Source organism: Toxotes jaculatrix, chromosome 8, assembly GCF_017976425.1.
Source record: "Toxotes jaculatrix isolate fToxJac2 chromosome 8, fToxJac2.pri, whole genome shotgun sequence".
NCBI classification, from domain to species: domain Eukaryota; kingdom Metazoa; phylum Chordata; class Actinopteri; family Toxotidae; genus Toxotes; species Toxotes jaculatrix.
The window spans coordinates 24849052-24876362 of record NC_054401.1 but is presented as its reverse complement, the minus strand read 5'-3'; the positions used below and the strand labels follow the sequence as shown (position 1 = coordinate 24876362).

The window sequence follows — 27311 nt, the reverse complement described above, 5'->3', positions numbered from 1 at the left end:
TGTGTGTGTGTGGCTCCTGACCATATCCAAACTGGGCACGTTGTTTCATAGTTAGTGCCTTAACCTGTGGGAAACCAGGGCCACCTTAAAACATGTTTTCATAAATCACAGTTCTCCTTTAAGTTCAAAGTAGATTATTATGATAACATTGCATTGCTCTTCCCTCTGTGTTCAGCAGGAAGAGAGATGCTATTCCACGTTGTAACTGCTGAAAGCCTGATTCATTTATTAACAGAAATGCCTTGCATTCTTAGGTAATATATGTTGTTAATAATGTGACTTTGCGAGGGCAGATATTTTCCTGTTTCCTGTTCATTTGGAAACGCAAAATATTTCAAGCCTGTAACATTAAAAATCACATCTGCCAGCATTTGCTGTGGGTGCTGGCAGTTTCACATCTGATCTATCAACTCAATGATGGCCAGAGGGTTGGTTTGAAGAGGTCATTTTGAAAATTAATTAACATGTATATATTTAGAGAGCACTGAAAATAAATCTTATAATCCTGAAGTAGTTTTTGAGACTGTATTCGAAGCCTCTGGGAAATCCTACAGCTGTAGTAAAGAGTTGATCTTATTTTGCACAACACTTTCATTTTACATAGACACAAGTCACAGTAACGCAAACACTTCACAATGGCGGCTCCTGGCAGAAGCATTTTCTAAACAGGCCAATCTGAAACAACCACGTTATTATCCAGAGCTTTTATGCTGTTTAACAGTCTAGTTTATATCACATTACACAGCTGATCAATCAGTCAGTGACTAGAACTCATCACTATCACATTAAGTCACACAAAGAGAAAGCTGACCCTGAGCCAGAAAGTCAAACTGATACCACCAGGCAAGATGCCAAGTTAATTAAGTTGGCATGAGTTGAGAGGACTTTATAAAGCAGAAATTCACAGGGAAAAAAAACCAAAAAAAAAACAGAGCCAACAGGCACACTGGTCCACTTTTCCCCTGATACAGCACTCAAGTACTGGACTTCACAAGCTTTGTGTTTTGTTACAATCAGATCTCTGAAGTCTAGTCACCAAAACCCACTAAAACATGGACCAAACATGACAACGATCTGCTGCTTTATCTGCAAATCAATCCCCGTCACTGAAGCTGAATACACCTGGCTACATTCACCCCCCCCCTTCCTGTTTAAAACAAGTCCCGAGCATTTACATCATGGAGTGAAATCTCTGCAGAGCCCAGCTGGCCAATATAGGACCATACACATCTGTGGTCAACATTTCAAGAGCAGGGTTAAATAAAAATTCCTAATGAGAGCAGCTGTTTGAGTCTGGGGCGGAATCAATCTCTAAAAAAAACCCAGGTGGTTCCAGCAGGACCCTGCCATGCTACACAGCATTTCCTGGACTATGAAGATGCTTGGTCAGTGAGCAATCTCTGGCTGTACATGAGAGGAGAGTGTATGGTGTGTGTGTGTGTGTGTGTGTGTGTGTGTGTGTATGCTGTGTACGCTGTCTATGAAGTGTAAGCAGTCGTTCTCAGCAGTACATGCTGTGTGCATAAGAAGGTGCCCATCAGCCCATCTTGGGCCAGCCCTGAGTGGGATGGAAACTGACAGGCTCATTAACACTGCAGATACACAGCCTACGGACATATGGGCGAACTGGGAGGACTGGGAATATCCCGCCAACCCACCAGCCACTTAAAACACACTAATTGGACCCACATAGATTGCACTAGTGATTCAACAGCAATAACTAAACACCAGTGTTGTCCATAACCATGTTTGTGGGTTTAATAGTGAAACTGAGATTAGCTAGCCTGTGTGTACACACCAAAAGCAACCCGATTTTTTTTTTTTTTTTTTTTTTTTATGGTGGCTTCTATTTTGTGTTATTGTGTGTTTACTGTATGAGTCACTATACAAGCTCCTAAACTAATTAAATTCCTCTGTGCATCAGTAATGGGAAGCTAAGAGATATAATTGTTGTCATTTTCATGCCATCCTTTTAATTACTTTCTGGTTCCATTTCATTCCATTTGAATTGACAGCCTGATCAACTTTTAATTGCCAGTTTTTGCAAACAGCTTATCAGCCAGCTCCAAGCCTGCATGCAGAGTACTAGATGACCTGGCCAAACACTCCCCCACAAACAGAGTAACAAACACACACACTAGCAAAAACACACACACACACACACTGTAAATCCCAGAGCCAATCCTATGGATCCATATGCAAACTGAACACTCAGAAGCGCACAAACCCTTAACAGATGCATGGTGGAGTTTGACAAAGTGAGCTGCAGATGCAGCAAACAGGAGGCCCATTCATTTCCCTACAGAACAGCAGCAGCAGGAAGGAGAAGGGGGGGGGGGGGGGCATAGAAGGGAGAAACAGAGCTGGGAGTAAGATGGAGATAGCAAAAACTGAGGTAATCCATCACTTCTTCCATAAGCACCTGCTGGAGAAGCACTGAGAGCCTTATGAGCCCCAAAACTTTGAACCAACACAAGACCGCCCACCCTGCACCTCGGTCCCATCAACAACTTCCAGCTTCCAACTAATTAGTAATATTTCTAATTAAACGAACATTAATAGTGTTTTGTCATTTTCTTCTCACCATAATGTGATTTTAACTTTTTTTTTTGTTTTTTGTTTTCAGTGAACTCCAAACCTGTATAAGTGGTGCACACAGCACCACAAAAGATTATACTAATACGTTTACATCAATAGTTTTCTATAAACATATCCAATTACGCTTATACTGAGATAGATCTTCTATTTGTAGTGTATTTCATATTACTCAGTTTCAGCTAAAACAAACAAAATTTTAGAGTGGTGCCTGTTTCTCTAAAAAAAAAATCTATGGCTGAGGGAAAATGGTACATAAACCAGAGCATATACACTATGCAGCAACCAAGAGTATTTTGTACGTAAGCCAACTCGTGTAATTAACAGCTTAATTAGCAACAGCTCATAAGACATTGCTAATGATATAATATATTGTTATAATAATGGCTCATACTTTTAAAATTGCACTCAAATCAGTTTTTAATAGAAAAGCAATTAGTCGTTCAGGTCTAATTAATGCTCCACTCAAACATTTTATTTTATTTATTATTAGTATTTTGTTTAAATTTATTTATTACTCATGGTTTTTTGTTCTGAAGTTATCATTCTCAGGATTATAAAAACGTTCCTGTTTTTACCAGTAAAAAAAAAAAACATGTGGCTCTACCCAGGAGCAAATGCTGTGGACCTAAAGGGTGGGAGGGAGTTTTGATGCGCCATAAAAATAAATTACAGAGAATTTTTGCTTTTTTTAAATTTCTCATGAGATTCTTATGAAAGAACCGGTCTTGCACAGATACAGCTGATGGTTCCATGAGCCTCACCTGAGTAAAGAACTAAACTGGGAGCTCGGAGAGTCACAGTTCATTCCAGTTATTATGAGCATTAAAATTCATTATAATTTCTGGAACATATAAAACAACAGGGAAATATTATGTTCAAATTTTACATTTTAGAGGGACATAATTACTGATTATCCCTCAGGTCATTACATGCATAAATGAAGAATGCGGGCAGACACAGAGAGACAACACACGATGAAAGACAGCCTACTTTTGCAAACTGTGGACAATAACATCATTTCCAGTGTCATCAAATGCAAAAGTATGTCTTAGTTGGTTATATTTTCTTCATATGATTGAAGAAACGTGTAAAACTTTCATGATGCCTCCACACAATTTTTTCCACTTGAAAAAACTTTGAAAATCAATGGCAACAATTGAATTTAAATATAATATATAACAATAATTCAGTGTCCTTCCTTTGCTTAGACTAAACTTAACAATAATCTACTAAGACTTAATGTTATTTGTCAAAATAATAAAACCAAACTGAGATCAGGCACTAAATTTTACGAATGAAGCACAACATGATGAGTCTAATTTAATTTTAGACTTAGTGAAGCACAATGCACACACATCTTTTAATGGATGACAGTTCGGACAGATAGATGATGTATTGTAGTGCCCTTTGACGGCACTGCCATTCCTTCAGACGAGATCGTAAATGTCGTGAACCCTTGTATCCTTCAAAGGAGCCTGGAGGACTCATGGCCTCTACTTAGCAAGTCTCAGCAAACACACGTGTGTGCTTTGGGGGAACCATATCAAAACTGGATTAGAAAATGCAATCAAGGTGGATTAATTATGGATGGCTGTTCAGTTCTGCCTCATCTGTGCTTACACACAGAGCAGCCACAACATTAACACTGGTAACTGGTTTAATGCTGTGGCTGTATACATACAGGTGTACACACACACACACACACATATATATACATATATTTATGTGCATACACATAAAGGCTGCTTCGAAAGGGAAAGCCAGGGGAATAAAAGGAGTGAGGGAGCTGATGGCAGCAGGCCTGCTCACCTGTTGTATCAGGTGAGGCTGAAAGTAGCAGACAGTACACCCTCACCTTCATCTGACACCTCTAACTGCATCTCTCCCACGTTTGAACATATGAACCCTCCAATTTGAGTGGTGGAAAAGACAAGACAAAAAAAGGAGGCCAGAAAAGCAGAGTACGTAATGCCTTAAATTATTATTTGCCATCATTAAAGAAAGACGTGAATCACTGCTCTCCACCTGGTTTCACATCAAAAGCTTTCCAGCTGCTCCAAGGGCATAATCCTTTTAGATTCCTGGTGGACTTTCAATGTCAAACATCTGCAGGAAGTTGAGTTTCATTAACAGTAGCTAAACACTGAGTGAAAGTACGGCAGAGCACAACATGAAGGCAGCATCACTCACAGGAAAACTTGAAGCGGTGGAGTATTTTGAGTATTTGTTGTGTTAGTGAAGAAGTGCCGTCACAATGTTAATCTTACTGAATTCACATTTAAGGTGGTACCACGGAGAACCTCAATTTCTGCTTGATTTCTGAGGATTTGGTTTAAACTGCATCAATCCATGGATCGTCCTTTAATTTAAGCTTGTTTCAACTACAGGCACGGCAAATAAAAGCAAGACAACAGCACCCTGCCTCTAACCCGAGCTCCTCTTTCTCAAAAAGTTGCACTCGTACTAATTGCAGTCATTTCTACTTTCAATTGTCACTGACAGTGACACTCAACACCACCTGCACAGGAGTTTCACATTAAAACGTTAAAAACAGTACAAAAGGGCAGAATTTTCATTGCCACCAATCCAAAAATGGCCCAGTAGAAGTGACTGCTATTAATTAGTGACTAAAAACCTTGTTTCTGTTAAAAAAAAAAAAAGCAGCAGCAGAGTGGTGACTACGACATGACACTGTTGTTGTGCTGATGAAATTAGTGCCATACTCCATTATAGTGCAGGTAATCTCACATCAATCAGTGTTTTACCTGTCCTTTGATTAGAACCCCCTCTTCATGTATTCATGCTGGGTCTTAGTTCAGTCTACAGTTATTGGAATAGTGGATTTTCTTCACGCAGAAAACAGTATTTGATACCATAACTGTCTGAGAGATAAACAGCACAGAGTAGAATATCATGCCATAAGAAAGTTTTAAGTGTCAAGCAGCAGATAGATATACAGTACAAATTGGGAGGGAAGAGTCATTCATTACTTATGCCTTTCAACCCACCCACACCCACACCCACGATGGCTCTCCTGTAGCAGCTAAAGTGCACAGCTTTCTGTGTTCCTTAATCCGTTCCCTCTACAGACTGCTTCCCCCGTGGGAACTGTCATTTCTCAGAGAGTGTTAGCAGCCTGACTGGATTCCTGTCAATTACTAGTTCATAGGAAATGCAGTTGTGTGTGTGCTGTCAGTGCTTCTGTCTGTAGTTTGAGTCGCAGTGTCCACTCTGCTGTTCATATCATGAGGTACATCAGCAATGTAGTAGCACTAGTGTGCGTTTCTGTACAACTTCTGGTCTATTAGGACTGCTAAAGAGCGGCGTTTGCTCTCACACACAACACACTCCGTAACATATTTATTCACATAAATTAGGAAGGCTTTTACCACAGTGGCAAAGTGTGGGGCGCCTAGACCGTGATTCATTAGTTAAAAAGCATTCTAATAAATTCCCCATTTTTAATGTTTCAAAGAGCTATTAAAGGTGCACAGAGGCTTGCACAGCCCTGTTTCCCATTACAGCTTTCAATAAATGACAATCGGCACTAAGCGTAAACGGGAAGGAGGGGGAGCATCAGACTTTTCATGCTGCCTTTCAAAGCCTTCCTAATAGCACATAAAGACTTATTAGGCATTGTATGCCGGCACTTTAGAGTAGTGAGGCACTTTGTTCCAGAGTTGCCCAGGCTTAAGCTAATGAACAGAGCCGCTGCTCGACGGAGGATAATTCACATTGCTCAGCAGAAGAGGTTGCATATCAATCTATATCAGTTACACAGGGACTTTCAAAGATTAAGGGAAAACTGCTAGTGAGCTAGGGAAAAACTCTGGGAGAGAAAAAAAAAAGGAGATAAGCCTTTTTTTGGGGGGAGGAGAGATTAGCCTTTAGTAAGAGAAGACAGAGATGAAGCCTCAGAGAATTTGTGTAGGTTTATATTTTTGCAGGAGATTCAGTAATGGCTGAATGTTTGGAAAAAAAAAAAAAGAAAAAGGAAAGGAGCTCCCTGGAGACATATGCATCTCCTTGACTCACTCTAAATCATCCCACCTAATGGAAAACAAAGCAATACCCAAACAGGACAACTAGTCCTGAAACTGATTTATGTCTAGCTGCTGTCTCCTGTGACCTGTGGACAATGTCCGGAGAATCAGGTCTGGACATTTCCCTTTCACACATGCAGCACACAGTGTCCATGTGAAGTACGTTCACACCAACTAGGAATTCTGTTTGGGGGGGGGGGGGGGGGGGCATATGGAAAGATTGTAACAACATCAACAAACCCAGTTCTCCTGATAGTAACCGGCTCTATTCACTCATCAGCTCAATCGGACATTACAGACTTTGCACTCGTGGGCTGGCAAGGTAAAGTCCATCTGGTGTCTGGTCCAGCTGATTCAGACTTTTGTGTTCTCACACACAGCTCCTCAGGGTAGAGTCTAGAAAAGTTCAGGGTTGCAGTGCATGTGTGAAAGCACCTTTTCTATCGGAAAAAGTTCCTTCGATTTTTCAACTTTCCTGTGATACTGGATCAACAACACTACTCCTTCTCATTATTTCAGCCCCAGTGTGACACATACGCGTTACACATGTAATTGTTGTACGTTAATGGATCTGACAGTTTTTTGTTCTGTCATTTTGTAAATTTGTATTTCATAATTTTAGACGCTGTGTCTGTCGGATGATGTTTTGCTTTTATTCAAGGCTCTAAACTTTTCAGACTGTGAGGCAACAGCTGATATCAGCGGATGATTTTTTTTTTTTGGTAAACAGAAACTGGGTTGTTCATTTGATCCGGTCCCTGTAGCCAAACTTTACATGGTGGAGATGGAGGAGAAAGCTTTGAAATGTTCAAGGTTACAACAACTAGTTACTGATGCAGGCAGTAGTAATAGTACTAGTGATGCAAAAAATAAATAAATAAATAAAATACACTAGCATTTTTAAACTGTATAGGTTATATCAAAGAGTCCAGCAACACCGGTACTAAAGGAAATTTAACAGTATTGATCTATATCAAAACTATTGGGCTATTGGTTGCTATAATTTTGTACTAAAAAGACTCCATTTGATTAGTTTAAATTAGTTTAAAAATGTAAACTTATCATTCACTTTTCATGAATAACTGGCATTATGCAGCCGGAGAGTGTGTGAGGCGCACACACACACACACACACACACACACACACACACACACACTCTCCAAATTCAGAGACATCATCCTGGAGCAGAGACACAACGAACCTTCTGACACCAGCTCTGTATTTGGATTATTTGGCTTGAAGAATAAACCAGTTTTGTAATACACAATTTGTAATGCAGGAACCCCTGAAACAGTACAGGAACACATATAAAATCATGAGAACATAGAACGCCTTTTACTGTCATTATACATCTTTTACATGAACAACGAGATGAAAATAAGTCTCTCTGTGTTGTCCCAAAGCATGCTGGGAAGCTTTCCTGCATGCCTTCTCCTGGAATGCTACTGCAACTTTCATCTTCATCCTTCTTGTTTTTTACCCTTGTCCACAACATGTAGTTTCCATTGTGACTACTAAGCCTTTGAAAGGGATGTAGTTGACCATATTTGGCATCCTAGCGTCATTTCTGTATGTTAATGAGCCTGTACATGCACAAGCAGATGGATGTAGAACACATGACATTTATCACTGTTTGTTTCTGGGACAGTTCCCACGCACACATTTTGTTGTGAACTTGTAGTGTGTGTGCTTTGGTAAATGAGGTCCCTGGTTCTTTTGACTTGCAGCTACTACAACCGCCGAAGCCGTGGATGACTAAACCTTCAAACAAACACACACACACACACAAAAAAACCTTTTTCCAAACAACTTTGTCAAGTTACTTAAGTTGTGAGTCAGACAAGGACAGTCTCCTAAAAGCTTAACTTCACACCATATTTTCTTATACAGTAGTTTTTACCTTTTTGTTCATCTAAAGCTGAACAAAAAGTCTAGCCAAAAATAAAGAAATCCATGGAAACACACACAAACACACCAACACACACACTGCTATTCATCTATACAAACTGTTATTTGACTCCTGTGTCTCTGTGGACACATCTCTGTGCCTAATGGAAGGATTAATGGTCAAATCCTCAAAGACCACCCTGATGAGGATTGAAATTGACAGGCATTGAAGAGACCTCAGCACTCACAATGTAAACACACACACACACACACGCACACACACCTGAGCCAGTATCATAAACTGTGAAAACAACAAGAGCAACAGCGTAGATGTGATTAAACCATCCTTTTATCAATTTGTCATGGCACAAGACACATGGCACACACACTTTTCGTCCACACTCAGTTAGACCACACACACACACACACACACATTCACCAAAGCTGGATCGTGTTTATCATTATGTCCATTAGCATGAGTGACAGGAAGGTTAAGAGAGATGAGCAGTCAATGCTAGTTCCCTGAAGTGTGACAAAATGCTTCTGAGGTGGTTTATGGATATTGTACTTTAGGGCCTTCAAAAACAAAAGGCCAAATTCAGAGAAGAAGTGGTGACTTTTTGCACTCGGGTATCTTCACTAGTGAAGCAGTAATGATGGATTACAAAGGCTATTTGGGCAGACAGGATGGCAGCAGAGTCTTTCAAAGACCGGGATGTGTGTGGATTCTGCTGGAGTATTCTCCATCCTCCAGCCATACCTTTTCCCCCCCGAGGGGCCGGCAGGCAAAAAAGAACTCCTGCTTTTCCAGCCTGTGGCCCCTCTAATACTGCCCAGTGGTGGCTGGGTAAAGGCTGCTGGAGGTTGCACCAGTATGAGTGTGGGTTTGTCAGTCAAGGTGTCAGCCAGACTGACGGGTCATTGTGTCGGCTGACAGCAGGCTGAGAGCTACAGCACTTCCATTAAGAAGGAACATCACTCACTGGCCATTACAGCCACAGTCCTCTCCTGTTCACTGCCATGGAGGATAACAGGGACTATATATATATATATATACACACACACACACACACACACACACACACACACACACACATATTTATATATACACACACTTGGGGCATCAGGAAACTCCCCTGGCAGCAGAACAGACATGCAGACAAGTCCTATTGTAGTCATACAGATGGACTTAAAAATGCAGAGGCATTTCACTCACTGAATCTGAATTCTACTGAGCCCATTGCTGAATCCATTTTGTTGTGAATAACAAAAACTCAAAGATTTAATTGAAATATGTTTTATAAGAGTTTTCTGTGGCAGAAACACTATATATCTTCATTTACAGAAATGTCACATTCAGTCTTCAAAAATGGTGCTCTAACCTGAGTGTACAACCACACACACACATATCGACAGCATACAAACACACACACAAAAAAAGAAAACCAAACTCCTACCTCATCTAGCTCAGAGATGTAGACGGGCTTCTCCTCAAAGCCGACAGGCATGGGTTCATTGGGTGGGATCTCCACCTCTTCATACATCTTATTGTTCTCTCTGCGGATTCCCTCAGGGAGCAGCAGCTGAATGTCACACACACACACACACACACACACACACAAAAAATAAACAAAACTGAAATAACTTCTATGATTCAACATACCTGGATTTTAAAACACACTCTAAAACTTGGGAGGATATTTTATAGTCGCAAAAATGACTATTTGAATTAGCTAATATCTCACTTTTTTGATTTCTATATGCTTCATGTTCCTTTGAGAACACAGGGTAGATTAATCACACTTTAAAGATCTGAAGTAAATAAATAAATAACATAAACCTGAATTACTGAATGTTAACAGCCCAATTAAATAAAACATAATGTAGTAACTGGCCATACTACATTAAAATGTGGGCAATAAATCCCACAAATAAAATATTTGACACACTTTTTGTGCATAGTGTGATGTATACAGTGACAGTGATACAGTAATGTGATTCATGGGCATGGTTGGATGGCATTTTTGAAAAACACTTTGTTATAGTTTGTGGTGCTGTGGAGTGTGATATGAGTTATCATGATCGCAGTGTGCTGTGTGGTGCTTTGGGAGATTCATTGTGGAGTAGTAAAGAGGGAGGGATGACATGGAGCCGCATGGATTCATAACAAAAAAAAAAAAAAAAAGGAGAGACACAGAACACCAAACCACATCATCCCCAGTTTGGGTTGACCAGGTGTTTTCATGTCACATCACTATCCACAGGCTAATAAAGTCAGACAGCACCACACTAAAAAAAAAAATTTATTTATTTTAAATGAAACATACACCCTGCAATAATGGTAATGGCAGGGTGTGGAGCTTGTTAACGTTGAATCAATTCACATTTGGGTTTACGATCAATTCTGGATCAATTCAGCAACTCTGCTCTTGTGTTTCGTTCCTGTTAGCAACAACAAAGCAAAGCATTCTGAGGACGTCAGCGATCTGATTTCACAGCTCTGGTATTTCACGTCATTTAGCAATAACAACCTGAGAGAGAAAAAAAATGTACTTTAACAAAATAACCACACAGCATGGAATTATCTAAGAGACTGCACGTTTCTGTGTTGAGTAACATTAGTGGCACTGGGTATAATGGCACAGTGGAAGCTCCAGGCAGCAGCTTTACTTAGTTGATTACTATATGGGCAGAAATTAAGCTTATCTTATTATTTATTTATTTATTTTAACTTTTTGAGGTTGATTACAATGACAATTAAATTAAAAAATGTATCATTCAATCATTTAACAACATTTTTGTAAAAGGCAATTCACATACAACCAGCTTTAAAAGGACTGGAGTTTATGACTGATAAAAATCAGTGAGAGCAATCTAGGCCTGTGTTTTTAAGAAGTGGACTAATAAAATGAATACTCCATAAACCATATGGAAGCAAAAGTTTAAGGCTAATATATCTGTTAATGGGGTGTAATGCAGAAGCAGAATAAAGCTTTTAATTGTGAGTGAAACGTGGTGAAATTTTGGGCTGTCAATCCACCGTGACCAACACGACCACCCACAGCCGATTAAGCACTTGGGAAACCAGACAAATTATATCTACAGAATATAGAATCAAATAATGTGCCACTGTATGTGCCCTCCTAAAGTTGCACTTTAAAAATGTTTTTTTAACCAGTTCTATTGTTGCCACAAAACTGGTATCGTACAGTCTGACACTGAGGTTTTGTGTCTCCCATCTCCCACAGTGTGACATGCAATGAACTTGCAAGATTGATGTTATCACACTGTGTCTAGGGCTCTTAAGGGTGTCAAGGTGGGATCATCCTTGCAGCGGAGATAAATCAACCAACCTTCTACCGAAGTAGTCAAAAAATTCAGAAAGACAGAAAATTGCTGCATCGCTCCAACTAAAGAGCTTTTTCTCAGTTGCGTTGAATATCCAAGGACGCATTGCACAATGCGGACACTTCACACAGACACACACCAAACAACACTTATTCCACCCTCACCCTGGCTCCTCCAACAAACGCAGGCATCTTCGTGGCCTCTGCGTAGATGTCGTACACATTGGGATATTGAATACGTTCGTAGGCTCTTTCTCTGCTCAGTACAGGTTCACGCCGTGCAGTCAAAAGGGCCTGCTCCCTGTACAAGAAAACACAAGACACGCTTTACATGAAAAACTCAGGAAGGATGGTTACCGTAAATTAATAGTGCTTGATAGCGAGCACGAAAGAAGAGAGCATTTTCAAAGTAAAGAAAAAAGGAAATACCAATGTCACCAATGTCACTTCAACATGTTTACAATGGAAAAATGAGCAGGTCACATCTGCATGCATGAACCCTCATCCCCATCCATATTTCCACTTTAAAAATAAATAGTGCAGCTGATGGATGATTCAGATGAAGAGGCAAAGATATTTGGCATTATGTTCCCTCCTAAAGTGGCTTACCTCTCTACTAATCTTTTCCTGCACACTGTGCTGGATTTGGCTATGCTAAGTTTTTAATTAAACAGATCACTGCTCTTTTTTTCATCCTCTGAAATTAAACTTGGAGGAAAATCCTCCACAAGAAAAGATGTGGCAAGCTGCAGCATCGATGTGCTTTCTTTTTTTTTTTTTTTTCCCCACTTTATTAAAGCTCCAGCCAAGTTGTCCTGAAAAATTCAGAAGCTTGTCGTTCTTGGTTTGGATACTTGAGAGCACAGGTGGAAACGGACAGACAGGAGAGAAAAAGAGGGAGGGGGAAAAAAAGACCAAGAGAAAGTCTGGAGAGAGGATATACCGGTGGGCTCTCATCTCTCTGGGGTCGAAGGTCATAACAGCATCAGAGGACTCGCTGTCATCTGTTCCTTTGCCTCTCTTCCTCTCTCTCTTTTCCTCCCTGCGGTACATCTTCATCATCTGTTTTTCCTGCTCTGACTGGATGGTCACCTGGCACCCGAAGATCGGCTTGGTCATTTCGACTCTTTGGCTCGCATCTGGAGGAAACACAAGCACAAACATCTCGTAAATAAAAAGGAAAAAAAATGCCATCACCTTAAAGGTTTTCCTGGACTGGACCAAATTATTTTCACTTCTATAAACAGATTTGATGGCTATCAAAACACCTGACAGCAAAAGAATATAAAAGGGTATAATTCAAGTAAGACATCCATTAGAAACATCAATGCAAACATCACATATATACTATATTCAACCATTATGTAGTTTCAGTGGTTTCACAGTATGTGCATTCATCACAAACTGTTAAAAGGAAGCTGACTTATATCTCTGTAGCTATCTGAACTGCTTGTCAGGTGGTCAGATAGCTCTGCAGACGTCCTTCTCCCACACCACTCTGACATCAGATGAGGGGAGTGTGTCCAACCATTTCTGTAACTTTCCAAAACCAACAATCCGACATTTACAGCCGCCTCACGCTGCGATTAGGCAGCTGTGCGGAGGTGAAAAAGGGAGTGAAGGAGGACTGAACCTCTCTCTCTCTCTCTCTAAATATCTGTGAAGATTCTCAGTCATCCAGGTCATGGTATTTCAAGGTCAAGTGCTATAGCCTACGACGGCAGCTGGCCTGGCCTGAGGTTGCTGAAGACCTTTCACCTCTCATCCAAAAAGCTTCTTCAGTTCTAACTGACTGGTGGAGAGTTGCTATAATTAGCTAATATTGGCCAATATGAGCCTGGCTCAGCTATTTAGCTCTAGATGCTACACTGGACATCGTTTCACTTCTGGCAAGCTGATAGACGCAGGTATCTGTGTCTAAGGCAATGCAAACAGTCAGTCTAAATGTTAAGTTTGGGTTTCATGCTGTTCTGTTTCATTTTGAATCAAGATGCATGGAAATAACACGTTATCCTTGACATCCTTTAACATGTTAAAATGTGAATTCTGCAACTTCATTTTCTTCAGTTAAGTTACACAAATAATAGATTCCAAAATAGGTCATTTGTGAATAAATATAAAATAATTCATGCTCTTAAAATAATTTAAGAGCATGAATTATTTATCTGTGTGCACATTTCTTTCATTTCCACATGACACCTGCCACGGTCCGTACTTTAAAGCTTTTCAGCACAGATATTATAATGCTGAATATCTGAAGCATCCTCTGATGCAGGCAGTCTTATTTATCCCTGGAGTGAAAAACAAAACTGTTTGGTCACACTGAGACAGCAACATGGGGTCAGCCAGTGGTAAAAACTGATTCATACTTCTGCTGTAATCTCGATGGCCCGCTGATGTCAGGTGCAGGTGTGTGTGGCAATGCAGGGGTTAATGTTCCCTATTGCAGCCTCCCTGTTTGAGGCACAACAGCTCAATAAAAGGCAGAATTGCTCTTGAAAACAGATGAGATCTGATGATTGTACCACGGGCCTGGGCTGATTGACTGAATGATTTCTTCTTTATCTCGTCTAGCAGCTCTACCTGCTGCACGGCCTCCCTCTCATTCTAGCAGCTCCCCTCTTCCTGTCACTCTTACCCTCCCTCCCATTACCTCTCCAACTCCCAACCCCTTTAACTCTGTCACCCTCCATACACCAATTCCTCCGTCTAAACCATTCCCCATCCTTTACTTTCCCTCTCTCTGAGGGAGCTATTGTGCCTTGTTATGTGTCTCAAACAGTGATTGCCTCCAAATCTCCAGGATTCTCATTTCCCACAAGCGATCATGGCGCCATAATCACCGTGAAGAGCATTGCCAAGATAGATTTTGTTTGTTTACAAGATGATTTCAAGGTGTTTTCACACATCTGAAACTGTAGTCTTTAAAATCATGATTAGATTTTCAAAAACAGTCTTTTTAGAGTCAAAATATATAGAAGATTAAACTATATCACCCTACATAACTACAAGATCCTCAATTTTGTCTTTGACTGTGAAAAATATCATTTTCATGCTGAAAAACCTACATGTAACAATGTCTCTAATTTGTTTTTTAATACAGAAATCTCAAAATTCAAATTTAGGTTCTGCTGAATGTGTAAGTGATCCTTTTTTAGTTGTCAAACAGTCATTTGAATGTGAATGACGTGTAATGAAAAATGTCAAAACAATCGTCAATGTATAAGAAAAAGGTGTGAGAAATGAAGGAATCTATTGAATAAAACAGAGTTGCTGGTTATTTAGAACACTGGATTCCAATCAGTCAAAAACTCTATAAACTGCCCGAGTACCTCAGGTAGTCAAATTGACTGTCTCGTTGTCAAACTCGCTCAGCAATGAGGCTGATGCAACCTACCCCCTGCGTCCACTGCCTTCTTGTTCTCTGTGTTAGTTGTCACACTCAGAGCTGTGAGCTGAGGTTTTATTTGAGCAGCAGAGAAAAAGCCTCCGTTCTGATCATGGCCTGAGGAGATTGTCTAAAATGCTTGTCAGAGAGAAACACTGGCATCATCTTCTTGTTAAATTCACGTCAGAACCATTTGCTAAGGTACATCAAGTGTGGGAAACTGATTTCTGTGCAGTTTTCTACACATACTCCTCGACACCTTCTGCACCACGCTTAAGCGAGGGGGGGAAAAAAAAAAAAAAAAAAAAAAAGAAATATGCTAAATGACCCATTCAAAGGCATTTGCACACACAAACACAAACACTCGATGGGAGGCTATTTCTACCAGGGTGGAGCTGTCAGCATCCCGCCGGGCACCACCTCTTGGTTTGTCTCCTTGCTGCATTACAGAAAAGAGAGACTTTGACAATGGTTTTCCTTACACTGCAACAGTACAGTAAAGTAAGTAAACAGAAAGAAATAATATGAAGCTGAGCCACTAATACAATAAAAATATAAAGCTGTTAGCAAAAAAAAATCCTATTTACATATCCAGCAGACACTGAATAACATTAACACTTAATATAAGTGTCTCCTGTAATGTAAAGGATTTTGTTGAACAGCAGTTTATTTATTACGTTCTATTACTTTGTGCAAACAAACTAATAGCAAAGTGAAAGGTTTTTGACATGAAACATTTTTCATATTTTATTTTGTTATTTTCTTGTGCTTCCTGCTTTTTCTTGTCTGTAGATTTTTTTTTTTTATTTATTGTATGGTACTGAGCTACTCTTTAAGCTGATATCTTGCGCTGTCTGTTCAATAGCCCAAAATCACAGAATAGTTTACTGTCAGTTTACTGTCATAGAAGACTAAGAAAAACCACAAATATTCACTTTTAAGAAAGTGGAGCCAGTGAACATGAGACTTTTTTTTTTTGCTGTAGAAATTATTTAAACAATGAATCAACTATCAAACTCTTTGCAGATCAATTTTATGTCAACTGACTATTCAATTCATCAACGCATTGGTAAACTCTGTAGTGCACAGTTCTGGCCTCCTTTCCCATTCCCTTCTATATCTCCATTAAATGCAGGTTTTTACTGTGAGAAAAATCTGAGACAGCAGGTTTATAAAAGGTTATATTGAACATTGTACAATGACACAGCAGGAAAAGATGCTTTGACTGAGGACATGAGGTTAGAATCAGGGGACAGACATTTAGGGGCAGCCATATATATTATATTACAGTATGTAAATGTGCTTGTACTTTCACTTCAAATATCCTCAGATTCATCAAGCAACTGATGAAAACCTTTGGTATGGGAGGACGTGTTGTGTTTTTAATTGTCCATTCCATTTACCACCGCCTCTATCAGCCATTGAAATGTGGAGAGGAGCCACTTTGATAAACATGCAAGTGCCAAGCTGCAAACTGCAATTTAAAAGCTAATCAGCAAGAGACAGGCATTCCCACTAAATCCCACTCTTCCTGATGGCATGCAAATAGTGGAAAATTTAATCAGCCTTTTTTAACCCCCTCCGACTTCACCCTCTGTCGTCAAGGCAACACTAATCTCAAAAGCTGTCTGGCAAGTGAAAATTTTAACACTGATCAAAAGTTTGTCACAATGACATCAGCTGAGGTTTGGAGCAGCATACGGGTGTGACCGCAACTGAAGCTTTTTTTTTTCTTTGGCCTGAAACATAGTAAAATGTTTATATTGCTGCATTTTTTACATTAGTTTATACACTGCCTGAATAAAGGTGAGCTCTAACTTCACACTCGTGTATTTTAGACACATATTTGTCCAAGTTCTGTCTTGTGATCCATTGCTTCAAATGAATGTGGGCCAAGGGCGTAAAATGGGAGCACCAATGGCCCCCTCCCTACTTTCTACCCCCATTTCTGGTGACACTGCTCAGACCACACCCATCTTCAAGCTCGGCCTTCATTTTGACCTCAACTAGGCTCCTGTGAAGGTCTGCAAATGGGTTTTGCACAGTTGTGACACTATTTGACTAACAAAATCTGTCCACAGACAGACAGACAGACAGACAGATAAACAACATTGCGTCCTTAAGACTGCCTCTGTTTTAGTTCTTGCTGTCATGCCATGATCACACACACACACACACACACACACACCTGTCCCAGCTGGAAACAAGCATGATGGTCTGCAGCTGCAGCTCCTCTTTCAGTACCAACTTTGGTACTGGTTGCATGATAATGGAACAAGAGCAAAACATGTCAGGTGTTTCCCAAGTGACACATAACACCAGACTGAATATAGCTAAGCAGTGCAGGTTCTATAAAGTCAGACCACAGCATGCAAGTCACACTGTCAGAGCAGGTCAGCTACTTAACTAATTAACGCTTGCTGAGACAATAGTGGCGACTCTCTTCTATGGAAAGTAATTAAATGATGTCCAGAAAGTCACTAGATTTGACGCTAGGTGCTTTTTTAAAAATAAATACATGAATGAATGAATGAATGAATGGGTCTGAGAAGTTGGTAAATCTAGTGACGAAGGTGCTAGGTTGGCAACACTGCCTGTAAACAACCCCCCCCCCCCCCCCGATGACATGATAGGATCTGTTCACCCAATTCATGTTGAAAGAGAAACAGCCAATGGGGAAATGATAACCCTTGGTCCGACTGACCAAATTTCAGAACCAAGTCAAGTTTATTGGCTTAGCCCTAGTTTTTGCCACCACTTGTAAGCATCGTGCCACCCCTGTGCTTGTGTTGATGAGAGTGCATCTTTGTGTGCCTGTACCACACAGTAACAAAACAGCAACCTGCTCAGAAAACATTAATCAGCAGCACAACGATGGTCAAAAACTCAGCAGGGTAAAATTTCAAACACAGTGCCAACACTGATAACAAGCTATTGCATTTAAATTATTAAACATTAGCAACTGACTTAATAGGAGTTCATTTATTACATTGTGACTGAGCTCTTTTGTCGAGGTTGCAAATGTGTTCATCACGAACATCTCTGGCTACACTCATTATTTCACTGTCTAATATTACATCTGCATCAGAGGCAATGGTATACATTAGTGATTTCACCTGCCAAACCAATGCGAGTGTGGGTTACTACTCTGCATCAATCAGCTCATCTAAAGTTGCACACCCAGTGTTAAAATCTATATTTAGGACCCGTGAATTTCAAATTCACTGCAAAAACTCTAAAGGATGAGTCTGTGTGACTTTAAATAGTTGCAGGGATTATTCTGACAAAGCAGGAGCTCTCTCCTCTAATCTTCAGCCGCTGCTCGATGCCTACCTTGCATATGGATCAGAAGACGGCTCTGGCAATGATAAATTATCCATCTCTATCTTTCAAGCAATATCTTGAACTACCTACAGCTCCACTCTGCACATGACGAAGAGGGAAAACAAGAAGAGGAGTCTGCCTCCCCAGGACAAAGGAAACGGGGGGGGGGGGGGGGGTCGAGACACAATGCTGGCTCAGGATGGAGCATGATGTTTGAAATGTGTGTATGTAAGTAAATAAGTAAGTAAATAAATAAATAAATAACAGTAGGCATGGAAGGCTGGTACTAGGAGGGCTGTTTTAGTACAGCTCACTATCAAACCTCCTGAAATACAATCTCAAACAAAATCAATGAACTCAGCTTAAAGCCACCCGGAGTGGCAGATAACAAAAAAAAAAAAAAAACCAGTGTAAGCCTGTTCCACACAAGAGCCTGAGCTTATTTAGGCCTCAGCAGCACCACGCGCATGTCAGCCTTCTTCTCTATTAGTATGGTATGGTATTCGATTATTTCTCTTATTCATGAGAGGTATTAAAGCAGGGACAGAAATAAAGAGCCTGTCCGCAAGGGAGGCTTTAGTGTGGTCTTCAGCGCTCCTGGTAGATGGCATGAAGGACGTGAAAGAAATAATGAAGAACTGAGTTGAAGTGAAAGGCCAATCTTTAGGTAATAGCCTTTCAGTGGACTGAGCCATTTCACTACCATGTAGAAAACAGGAGCGTTACACAGCTCCGACAAACCCACAGTGATAGGCAGAGGGGGTGTAACTTAAAGTTAGCATCTGTTAATTTCACAAAAATATCTGTGTTTCCACAGGAAGTGGGTAAAGTCCTGCACCATAAGTTAGTTAACGGTAATCATCAGGAAAGCCTTATTTTTCTGTTTACTGTATACAAACGCTATTTTAGTTTTTACATCATTTTATGTTTAGATAGTACCAAGATTTCTAAACCACAAATTAAATCAAGGGAAACAAAATCAAAAACAAAATTTGAATTTTGACTTAAAAAAAAAAAAAAAGCAGTAAATCTAAAATATCCAGTTTGGATTCTAAATTTGTGGTCCAGGTGTAAATGAATAATGGAAATAGAAAGGGAGTGTTTTAACGGTCAGAACTGCACTGGACATACTGCATGACTTTTCTTTAAAAACTGAGCTTTGTACATGTAATGAGGCCTTGATAATATTTAGAATTTTATTTTGGAAAATTTCAAGAGCTATATTTGTTTACATTTACATTAATCTGCACCATGCACAGTTCCAATTCGCCCTGTAACCATGGATCTACAAAAAAGAATCAGCTGGTCTGAACCTGATAATGGTAAAGAAGGTAAGAATGCTTCTAAGGAAAACATTTTTTCTCTTTTCTCTTTTTTTTTGAAATCTACGATGGATATTGGAGACAGAGTACCACCATCACCGTAAACAAGAAATGGGGCTGATTCCTGAAAACAAATGCGTGTGTTGTGCCAGCGTTCAGCTTTGACTTTTTTTTTTTTTACTGCAAAGCACTGTGTCTCTGAATCACTGTCCACATCTACAAATTATTCAGGTGTTCAAACAGGACTGTCGTGCTATCAGACAGCTGTTTTCTTGGTTGGGAAAACGTTTAAAATGTTCCTCTCAAACAGAAATCTACTAACATGAAGTGAAATGGCACTTCAGTCTGATTATGAGGCTACACACTCCCTGTGCAACATTAGTGTCAGCCTTCAGTCAGTGTGTCTGCACTGTTAATCTCTGTTTCTTTCTCTTACTTTTATCTACATACAGTGCAGACAGTAAGTATTTGGACAGGTAGACATTTTTTTGTTGTTCAGACTCTGTGTTTGAGCACATTCAATTTGAAAAAAAAAAAAAAAAATATGGATAATACATTAAAGTGCAGAGTCTCTGCTTTAATGTGACTAGGTTTTACATAAATATTGAAAGAACTGTGTGGGAGATACAACCCTTTTAAGACATAGCACCCAGACTTTAGGGGTTCAAAAGTAACTGGACAAATACACATGAAGTCAAACAAAATTATATTTAAACATTAAAAAAAATTAATATTTTGAGGAAAATCATTTGCAGTCAATGACTGCTTGAAGTCTTTAGCCCATAAACATCAGCAGATGCTTTGTATCCTCCCTGGTGATTCTCTCCCAGACCGTCACTGCAGCCAGCTTCAGCTCTTGCTTAATGTGCAGTCTCTCTGCCTTTAGGCTGGGCTTCAGCAAGCTGCATGGAGCTCACTGGGCTCAGACCAAGGGGTGCAGGTATCGTGCACCCCTTCATCTACCAGGCTAACTTTGGTTAACTTTGGCAAACCAACTATCTTTGGTATTCCAAATCAGAGCTAATACTTGGCACTTTAATGTAGTATCCCTTATTATTATTATATTATTATATTATTATATTATTTTATTATTTTAAACTGAATATGCTGAAGAACAAAACACACTGCAACTGTCCAAATACTTACGGTCCTGGACAGTAAATTCATATCTGATATTCATGACTATTTCAAATATTTGATACAAGAGGAGTGTGTGTTACCATGGAGATGACATGGTTGCCATGGGGCTGTCTCACCTGGTGGGAAGCCAATCCTATCAGGCGCGACAGTAAGGAGGGAGTCGACGATGGCGACCCTTCGCTGGAGGAGGGTGGAGATCATCTCCAGCCCCTCGGGGCCCAGCAGCTCGAACAGCTGGAACGAGAGAGAGAGAGAGAGAGAGAGAGAGAGAGAGAGAGAGAGAGAGAGAGAGAGAGAGAGAGAGGAAGCCGGGAAATGAAAATCAGTAGCCGCAAGCCAAAATTACAGTCATCTACAGTCATCTACATACCACTGCACAAACACCCAAACACATATTCAAACATGTATACACATCCTATGGCTCACCATCACTCCCAAACACGCGGCTACTGCCAAGGCTGAGCACCTGGTAATTACCATCCGCCCGGTACAGAATATGCTCTGTTGGTTAGCCTCTCAAATATAGCCACCTGGCACTTAGCAAGTGACAGAAAAACAACAACAAGAAATCCTGTGCACAGCAGCAGCAGCACACAATTAAAAGCATAGCAGAGACTGGGCTGCACAGACAAGTCATCAACATCACTGCGAGATGGAACAGAAGCAATGATAAAGTTGGTGCTTTCTAATTGGAAAATAGCAGACCTGAGGGCCTGTAAAACAATGCGACATCTTCTCTCCTCCCCTTTCAGGATGGGTTTCAGGATGGAGGTACGGCTTGCTCTTTCAGTCTGTCCTCCCTTGGGAAGGCAATAGTCAACACAGCAGGGAACTAAAACAACAGACGCACTTTGATGTCAGGTCAGCCATCGTCTTTGTTGGGGTTATCTTTGTTTCCCTCTGTGGTCTCTTTTATATGGGTTCCAAACTTCTATTGGTTCCTGTGAATGTCTCTGTTTTATTAGAGTTGAGTGTACTGGGAGGCGGTTTCACCTGTTCCTGCTCAAAGGTTGGTTTTATTTGTTTTTTATTTTGTTTTGTTTTGATGAACTCTCATGAATTCTGTCCTTGGAGTGGACTATCAGGTGTTGGTTCTGCAGGGTCTGAGAGGCAGAGTTTCCCTTTCAGATGGATTCTGTTCAGTCTACCATCCTACATTAAAGCCCCATTTTAAAGCATTAGCTGTGTAATAACTCCACATCTGCAAGGCCACAGGTCAGGAGTGTAAATGTCTCTGTTCTCTGCTCCTTTATCTGTGATTAAATATTCAGCATTGCAGTCTCAGTGTTTCAGCTGGTAAATTTTAACAAGTAAAAAAAAAATTACTGGAAAGAGGGAAACTGAACATGAACTCCAATATGGGGGAAAAGTTGCACTTTAAATTGATTTGATGTAGTCAAATTTTCAGTTCCAACAATGATAAATGATGACAGTATAATTTAAATATAAAAAAAAAGCATACCAGAATTTCAAAGTTAAGTTTAGTTTTACGTAAAACGTACTTTGACCTTCTTTTGTGAAAAAAAAAAAATTAGACATGAATACATTTACTTGAAGGCGTAAACAACGCTGTAAATTAAAATGCAAGACTATAAATACATCCTCTGTGATACTCTATGCTGACAGTATAGAAATATATATGAATAACCTTTTCAAACCGAGCATTAATTATTAGTAATGGGCTATTTCTCTGCTCATTCACAGGTCCCCAGGTGAAAGCTGCTGATGAAATAGCTGACTACTGTTAAATCTGAATGTCACAATATTTCCAGAGTTGGAAGAGGAAACTCTAACCAGGTTTTTGGCCAAACAATGCGATGAAATTGATATTATCAAGGAAAATTGAATCACAACCCTTTGGAGGCTGCCTGATGAGTAATTATCTTATTTTACACACAACGCTGAAACCCTGGACCTTCCTATTGTCTGAATTGTTTTAATTATTTATGTCAATATGACACATGAGTTTTGGTGCCAATACTTTGACCCCGTCAGGGGCAGCAAGTAGCTAAACATTATATCAACAGATAATGAAAATGTTGTGCAATTAAACGACTGTCACACAAAGCTTATTTCCTGTTACCAGTCAGCGGCACTGTGACCATACCTGAATACTGGCCTAGATGTCTTCAGGTTGGGACCTGAAGACATCAAACGTGAAATTTGGGGCACATTGGACAATATATATTCCCCGTTTCTTGCCAACACATCAAACTCGCAACTGGGGAGCCTAAGAAGCATCACAATTTAGTATTGCAAAATTTTTTTAGATTATACAAACCACACCTGACGTCCATTCAAGTTCATTAAAGTATATCACCTGTAAATGTCAAAAAGGTGCACTTTAATAGCACACTTAATTATAAACAGCTGCCTTCCTGTTGGGTTTAAGACATGGCTCCGAGAGGCTTTTTTGTGGATCTAGATATGATACACATGCCTACCAGTTTTCATACGTCTAGGTACAATGTACCATGAGGGCTACTTTGTTGAGTTTCTGACAATTTAAATATATGTATTATGACAAGAAGGATAATAACAATGATCCCACTGAATTTCATGAACATCCAAGCACCTTTATCTTAACATGGCCATTTTTTTTGTGGGCTCTGTTGCCCTTTGGCCACATCAGAGCTTAATTTTTTAATTTAATTACTTTATTGATCCCTCCGGGGGAAATTACTCTCTGCATTTTAACCAAACCAAGTGAACGAAACACACACACACAAGCATGCACATGTACTAGAGACGCTGGGGTGGGGTGGATCGGTGCCTTGCTCAGGGGGCACCACAGCCGTGGTCGCAGAGGCAGGGGAGGCGCGCCTCCTTCACCACCACCTTATCTGGTTTTTTTTTGCGCTTGGTTGAACCCACAACCCTCCGATCTCAGGCCGGTCCAAAGTCCAAAGCCGCACTCTTAACTTGCTGCACCACGGATGCCCACTACAGAACTTTGGAATTTTCACTAGTTCTGGTGTTTGTGCCAATTTTTCCCGAGTTGCGTTTCTGTTGCAGAATAATAATAACAATCTCTAAAAAGGTTCCTGGCACCTTCAGTGCCAGGGTCGGGATGGTCCTCTAGACCCTAATGATATATTTTTCTGTACAACATTTTTTTTTCTATTTAACAAAAGAAAACAACCTACTCATATGTCACATGCCCAAATAAAATCTAATTTCATTTCCAAAAACTAATCAGAAATACCATTATTTAGTAACTCATATCTAGGTTCAGGGTTTGAAGGTGTGTTCCAAGCTAAAACTGGGTGTTAAGATGCTCTTTAAATAAATTAAAAATCTGTATGTTTAAGAGATCCCAGTGCTCAGTACTTGACAGGTTTTTTTTTTTTTGCTTAAGCTGGTACCTGAAAAGTACTGAGCTTTGATACCTAGTCCTAATAAAATACAGTGCATTGTGCTCCTTGTACGTACAGTGTACAGTTTGGAATCATTCCTAATTTTTAAATACACATACCAATCTTCAGCTTTTCAGTCATCTTTCTCAAGTGCATCACCTGACTAGACGGAAATACAATTATGGTACCTTTCCTAGTCAATCAATCCAGGTCCAAAAGGCTCCAGTCTCCCTCTTATTTAACAAGTCACTGTATCATTAACGTGAGGCTATGGAAACCTACAGTGTGACACTGCCTTCCCAATCAGCATACATTACATAACCTAATGGCTCTCCACTGTACCACCCTCCTTCTGGTGCTCAGCAACTGCCACAAAATGTCAGAAATCCGGGGTCACCAGTGAGAAATAATAAGAAGCAGGTTCTGTCCATTGTCAGCTTTAATGGCACTGAGTGCAGAGCCTTTAAACTTAACTGTTGACTTTGGAGTCACACAGAGGTAGATTCATGGAGAGTCTGCAGGTGCACTCACTCGCTCACTCTCTCTCTCTCTCTCTCTCACACACACACACACACACACATTCACACAGAGAAGGCATTCTACATCTAAAGATGTCAGTGGGAGAGTTCACTTCCAAATGTCAGCTACGTGAGGAACATTGGAACCAACTGTAACCAGCTGAAGTTGTACAATTCTGCCTCTGTGGTGAAGCAATTGATAAAAGGAGGGGGGGGGGGCTGCTGAGGGCTTTTATGGACAACATAAAAGCCTTGAAGTATAGGTGATAGAGAATGACAGGAAGTGAAAATGCAGGGGGACAGAATGATGGAGCGCTTCCTTGATTCATAAGTAAATGTAAAGGATGACAAATAACCGCTGGAGGTTTCAACATGATGAGACACAACAGAGGCCTACAGTGAGCACCTGATCCTGACCTTTATTTCATATTTCCTCTCTGTTCTCTTTGCCTCACACAGGAAGACGTGGAGGCAGATCAGAACAGAAGAAGTAGCCTTCTGTTGAACTTCTCTTAGCTGTGCTGTTGTACAAGGTCAATGCAATCTGTGGTTTCATGGGAAATCTCTCTCCTGCGGTGACTGTACTTATTATTTTGTAGAGTTATACCGGAGCATATGCAGATGTGTTTTATAACTAAACACAAAAAGAATGTTGAAAACATTTAGCAGAACATTTTCCTCCATTAATTTCAAGAGCTTGAAACCTTTTTTGGTGAGATGCTGACTGTCGCCTCACACAAAGACATAGGTTGCATATTAATATGAGTCATCCCTTCAGTTTTTCAAATAGCATTCACAGTTAGATTGAACTTGATCTGACATAAATTAGTGAATGCTCATGTTAAAAATGATACTTTTTTTTTATGTGATCTTTCAGATGATTCTGGGCTATTTGTAAAAATGTAATAATCCCAGTGAAAATTCAGTGTAGGCAGTGCGCTGTTTTCAGTCCCTCTATCTCAGTGTCCCCGAGTCAGGAGAGGAGTGTATCGACATCTGTTGGTGTTTCTGATTCAAACAGCAAATTTTAAAACACTTGTTTGACAGACAGCAAATTTAACTGCCAGTTCCATTTCGTACTGCAACTTAGTGGACTAAGGACATGAGTGAATGGCTTGGCACTGGACTATGAGACGATGGGCCTGAAACTGGTGCCCCTGTTTTTATTTACTGAATGTGAGAATCAGTTTTAAAAGAATCAAAATAAAACTGAGATTTAAACAAAAAGAGGTTTTTTCGTACATATGTATACCAGCTCTCCCTCTAGTGTGGTTCCAGACCTCCCACTCACTGCTCACTTCTCAGTCTTGTTCAGCGATTCAAATAGGCCTTTTGCTGCTCACTGACAACTGTTTCCCTAGTTGGAAAAACCAAGCCACAAGTGACCAGCGTGTACAAGATGGAACAGGTTTTTGTAAGTTTACAGAAATTACAACTCTTAAATCAATCAACACTAAGAATTTAAAGTTAACTGCGCTTCTTTGTCAAACGTAAATGATATCTATGGGACAGACACACCAGTCACTACTAATCAGTTGGGGAAAAGAACTCAGCTGAGATAAACAAGATGTTTGGCTAAAAAGTGATGTGAAAATGAAATGTCCATTCAGTCTGATAACCGGGTCTCATCTCATATTTCTATCCTCTACAATGTTAAAATAGTAAATTAGTATTCTTAAGACTATTATGTTAAAGGTTGACCTCTGCTTTTATGTGCACATGTTGAGTTAATATTTCCAAAGGGCCTTTGACCTTCATTGGTAATGAAGGTCAAAGGGAAAAGTTGGATATGTCTAAAAATGTCTAGAACTAAAGGCCAAAGATGACTTGATCTAACAGCCATGACATGATACATTAAGTATCTGGATCTGTATCTGAACTCCAAAGGCCTGCTGCTGAAGGTCAAGGTTACAGAATCAATAGGAGCCCAGAAATATGAAACATACCACTGCAACACAGAATTTTGAAACATCAGTTGAGATGCCCCTCGTTGTTTCTTATTTTTTTGGCTGAATAACTACACCAATTTTTTTTTTTTTTTTAGGTTAAATGTACACGGTACAGAGAGCAACATAGCAGGCCAGCAGGCTATGAACTTTTACAAACTGAATCTTAGTCAAAATGACCTTATTGAGAATAAACTGTAATGGAAACAGAGAAGGGTGATGGAAAATAGAACCTGAAACAACCTCTGACAGGTCTATGACACAGCAAAACACGATGATTTTATATAATTTGATGCACTGGTTTAAGCAACCCAACAGTATAACCTTAAGTAGTTTAACCCTTAAATGCATGGATGTTTTCTCAAGCACATAACTCAGGTTGTTGGCGCTCTGTTAAGCCAAATAAAGAGAGTCCTGCTCCAGAGTGGACACTACCCCCTAG

The 27311-nt window shown here is 40.0% G+C and overlaps 1 protein-coding gene across 2 annotated transcripts in view; it reads right to left on the bottom strand.

Moving 5' to 3' along the window:
* ascc3 (activating signal cointegrator 1 complex subunit 3) overlaps positions 1 to 27311 on the bottom strand; it is a 113613-nt gene that overhangs the window by 74417 nt on the left and 11885 nt on the right. For both annotated transcript variants that reach the window (XM_041044617.1, XM_041044616.1), the window contains exons 5-8: positions 21166 to 21283; positions 12819 to 13014; positions 12041 to 12176; positions 9986 to 10111 (exon numbers count right to left, since the gene is read on the bottom strand). In XM_041044617.1, coding sequence (XP_040900551.1) covers positions 9986 to 10111; positions 12041 to 12176; positions 12819 to 13014; positions 21166 to 21283 — 576 coding nt within the window. The remainder of the gene's footprint in view (positions 1 to 9985; positions 10112 to 12040; positions 12177 to 12818; positions 13015 to 21165; positions 21284 to 27311) is intronic.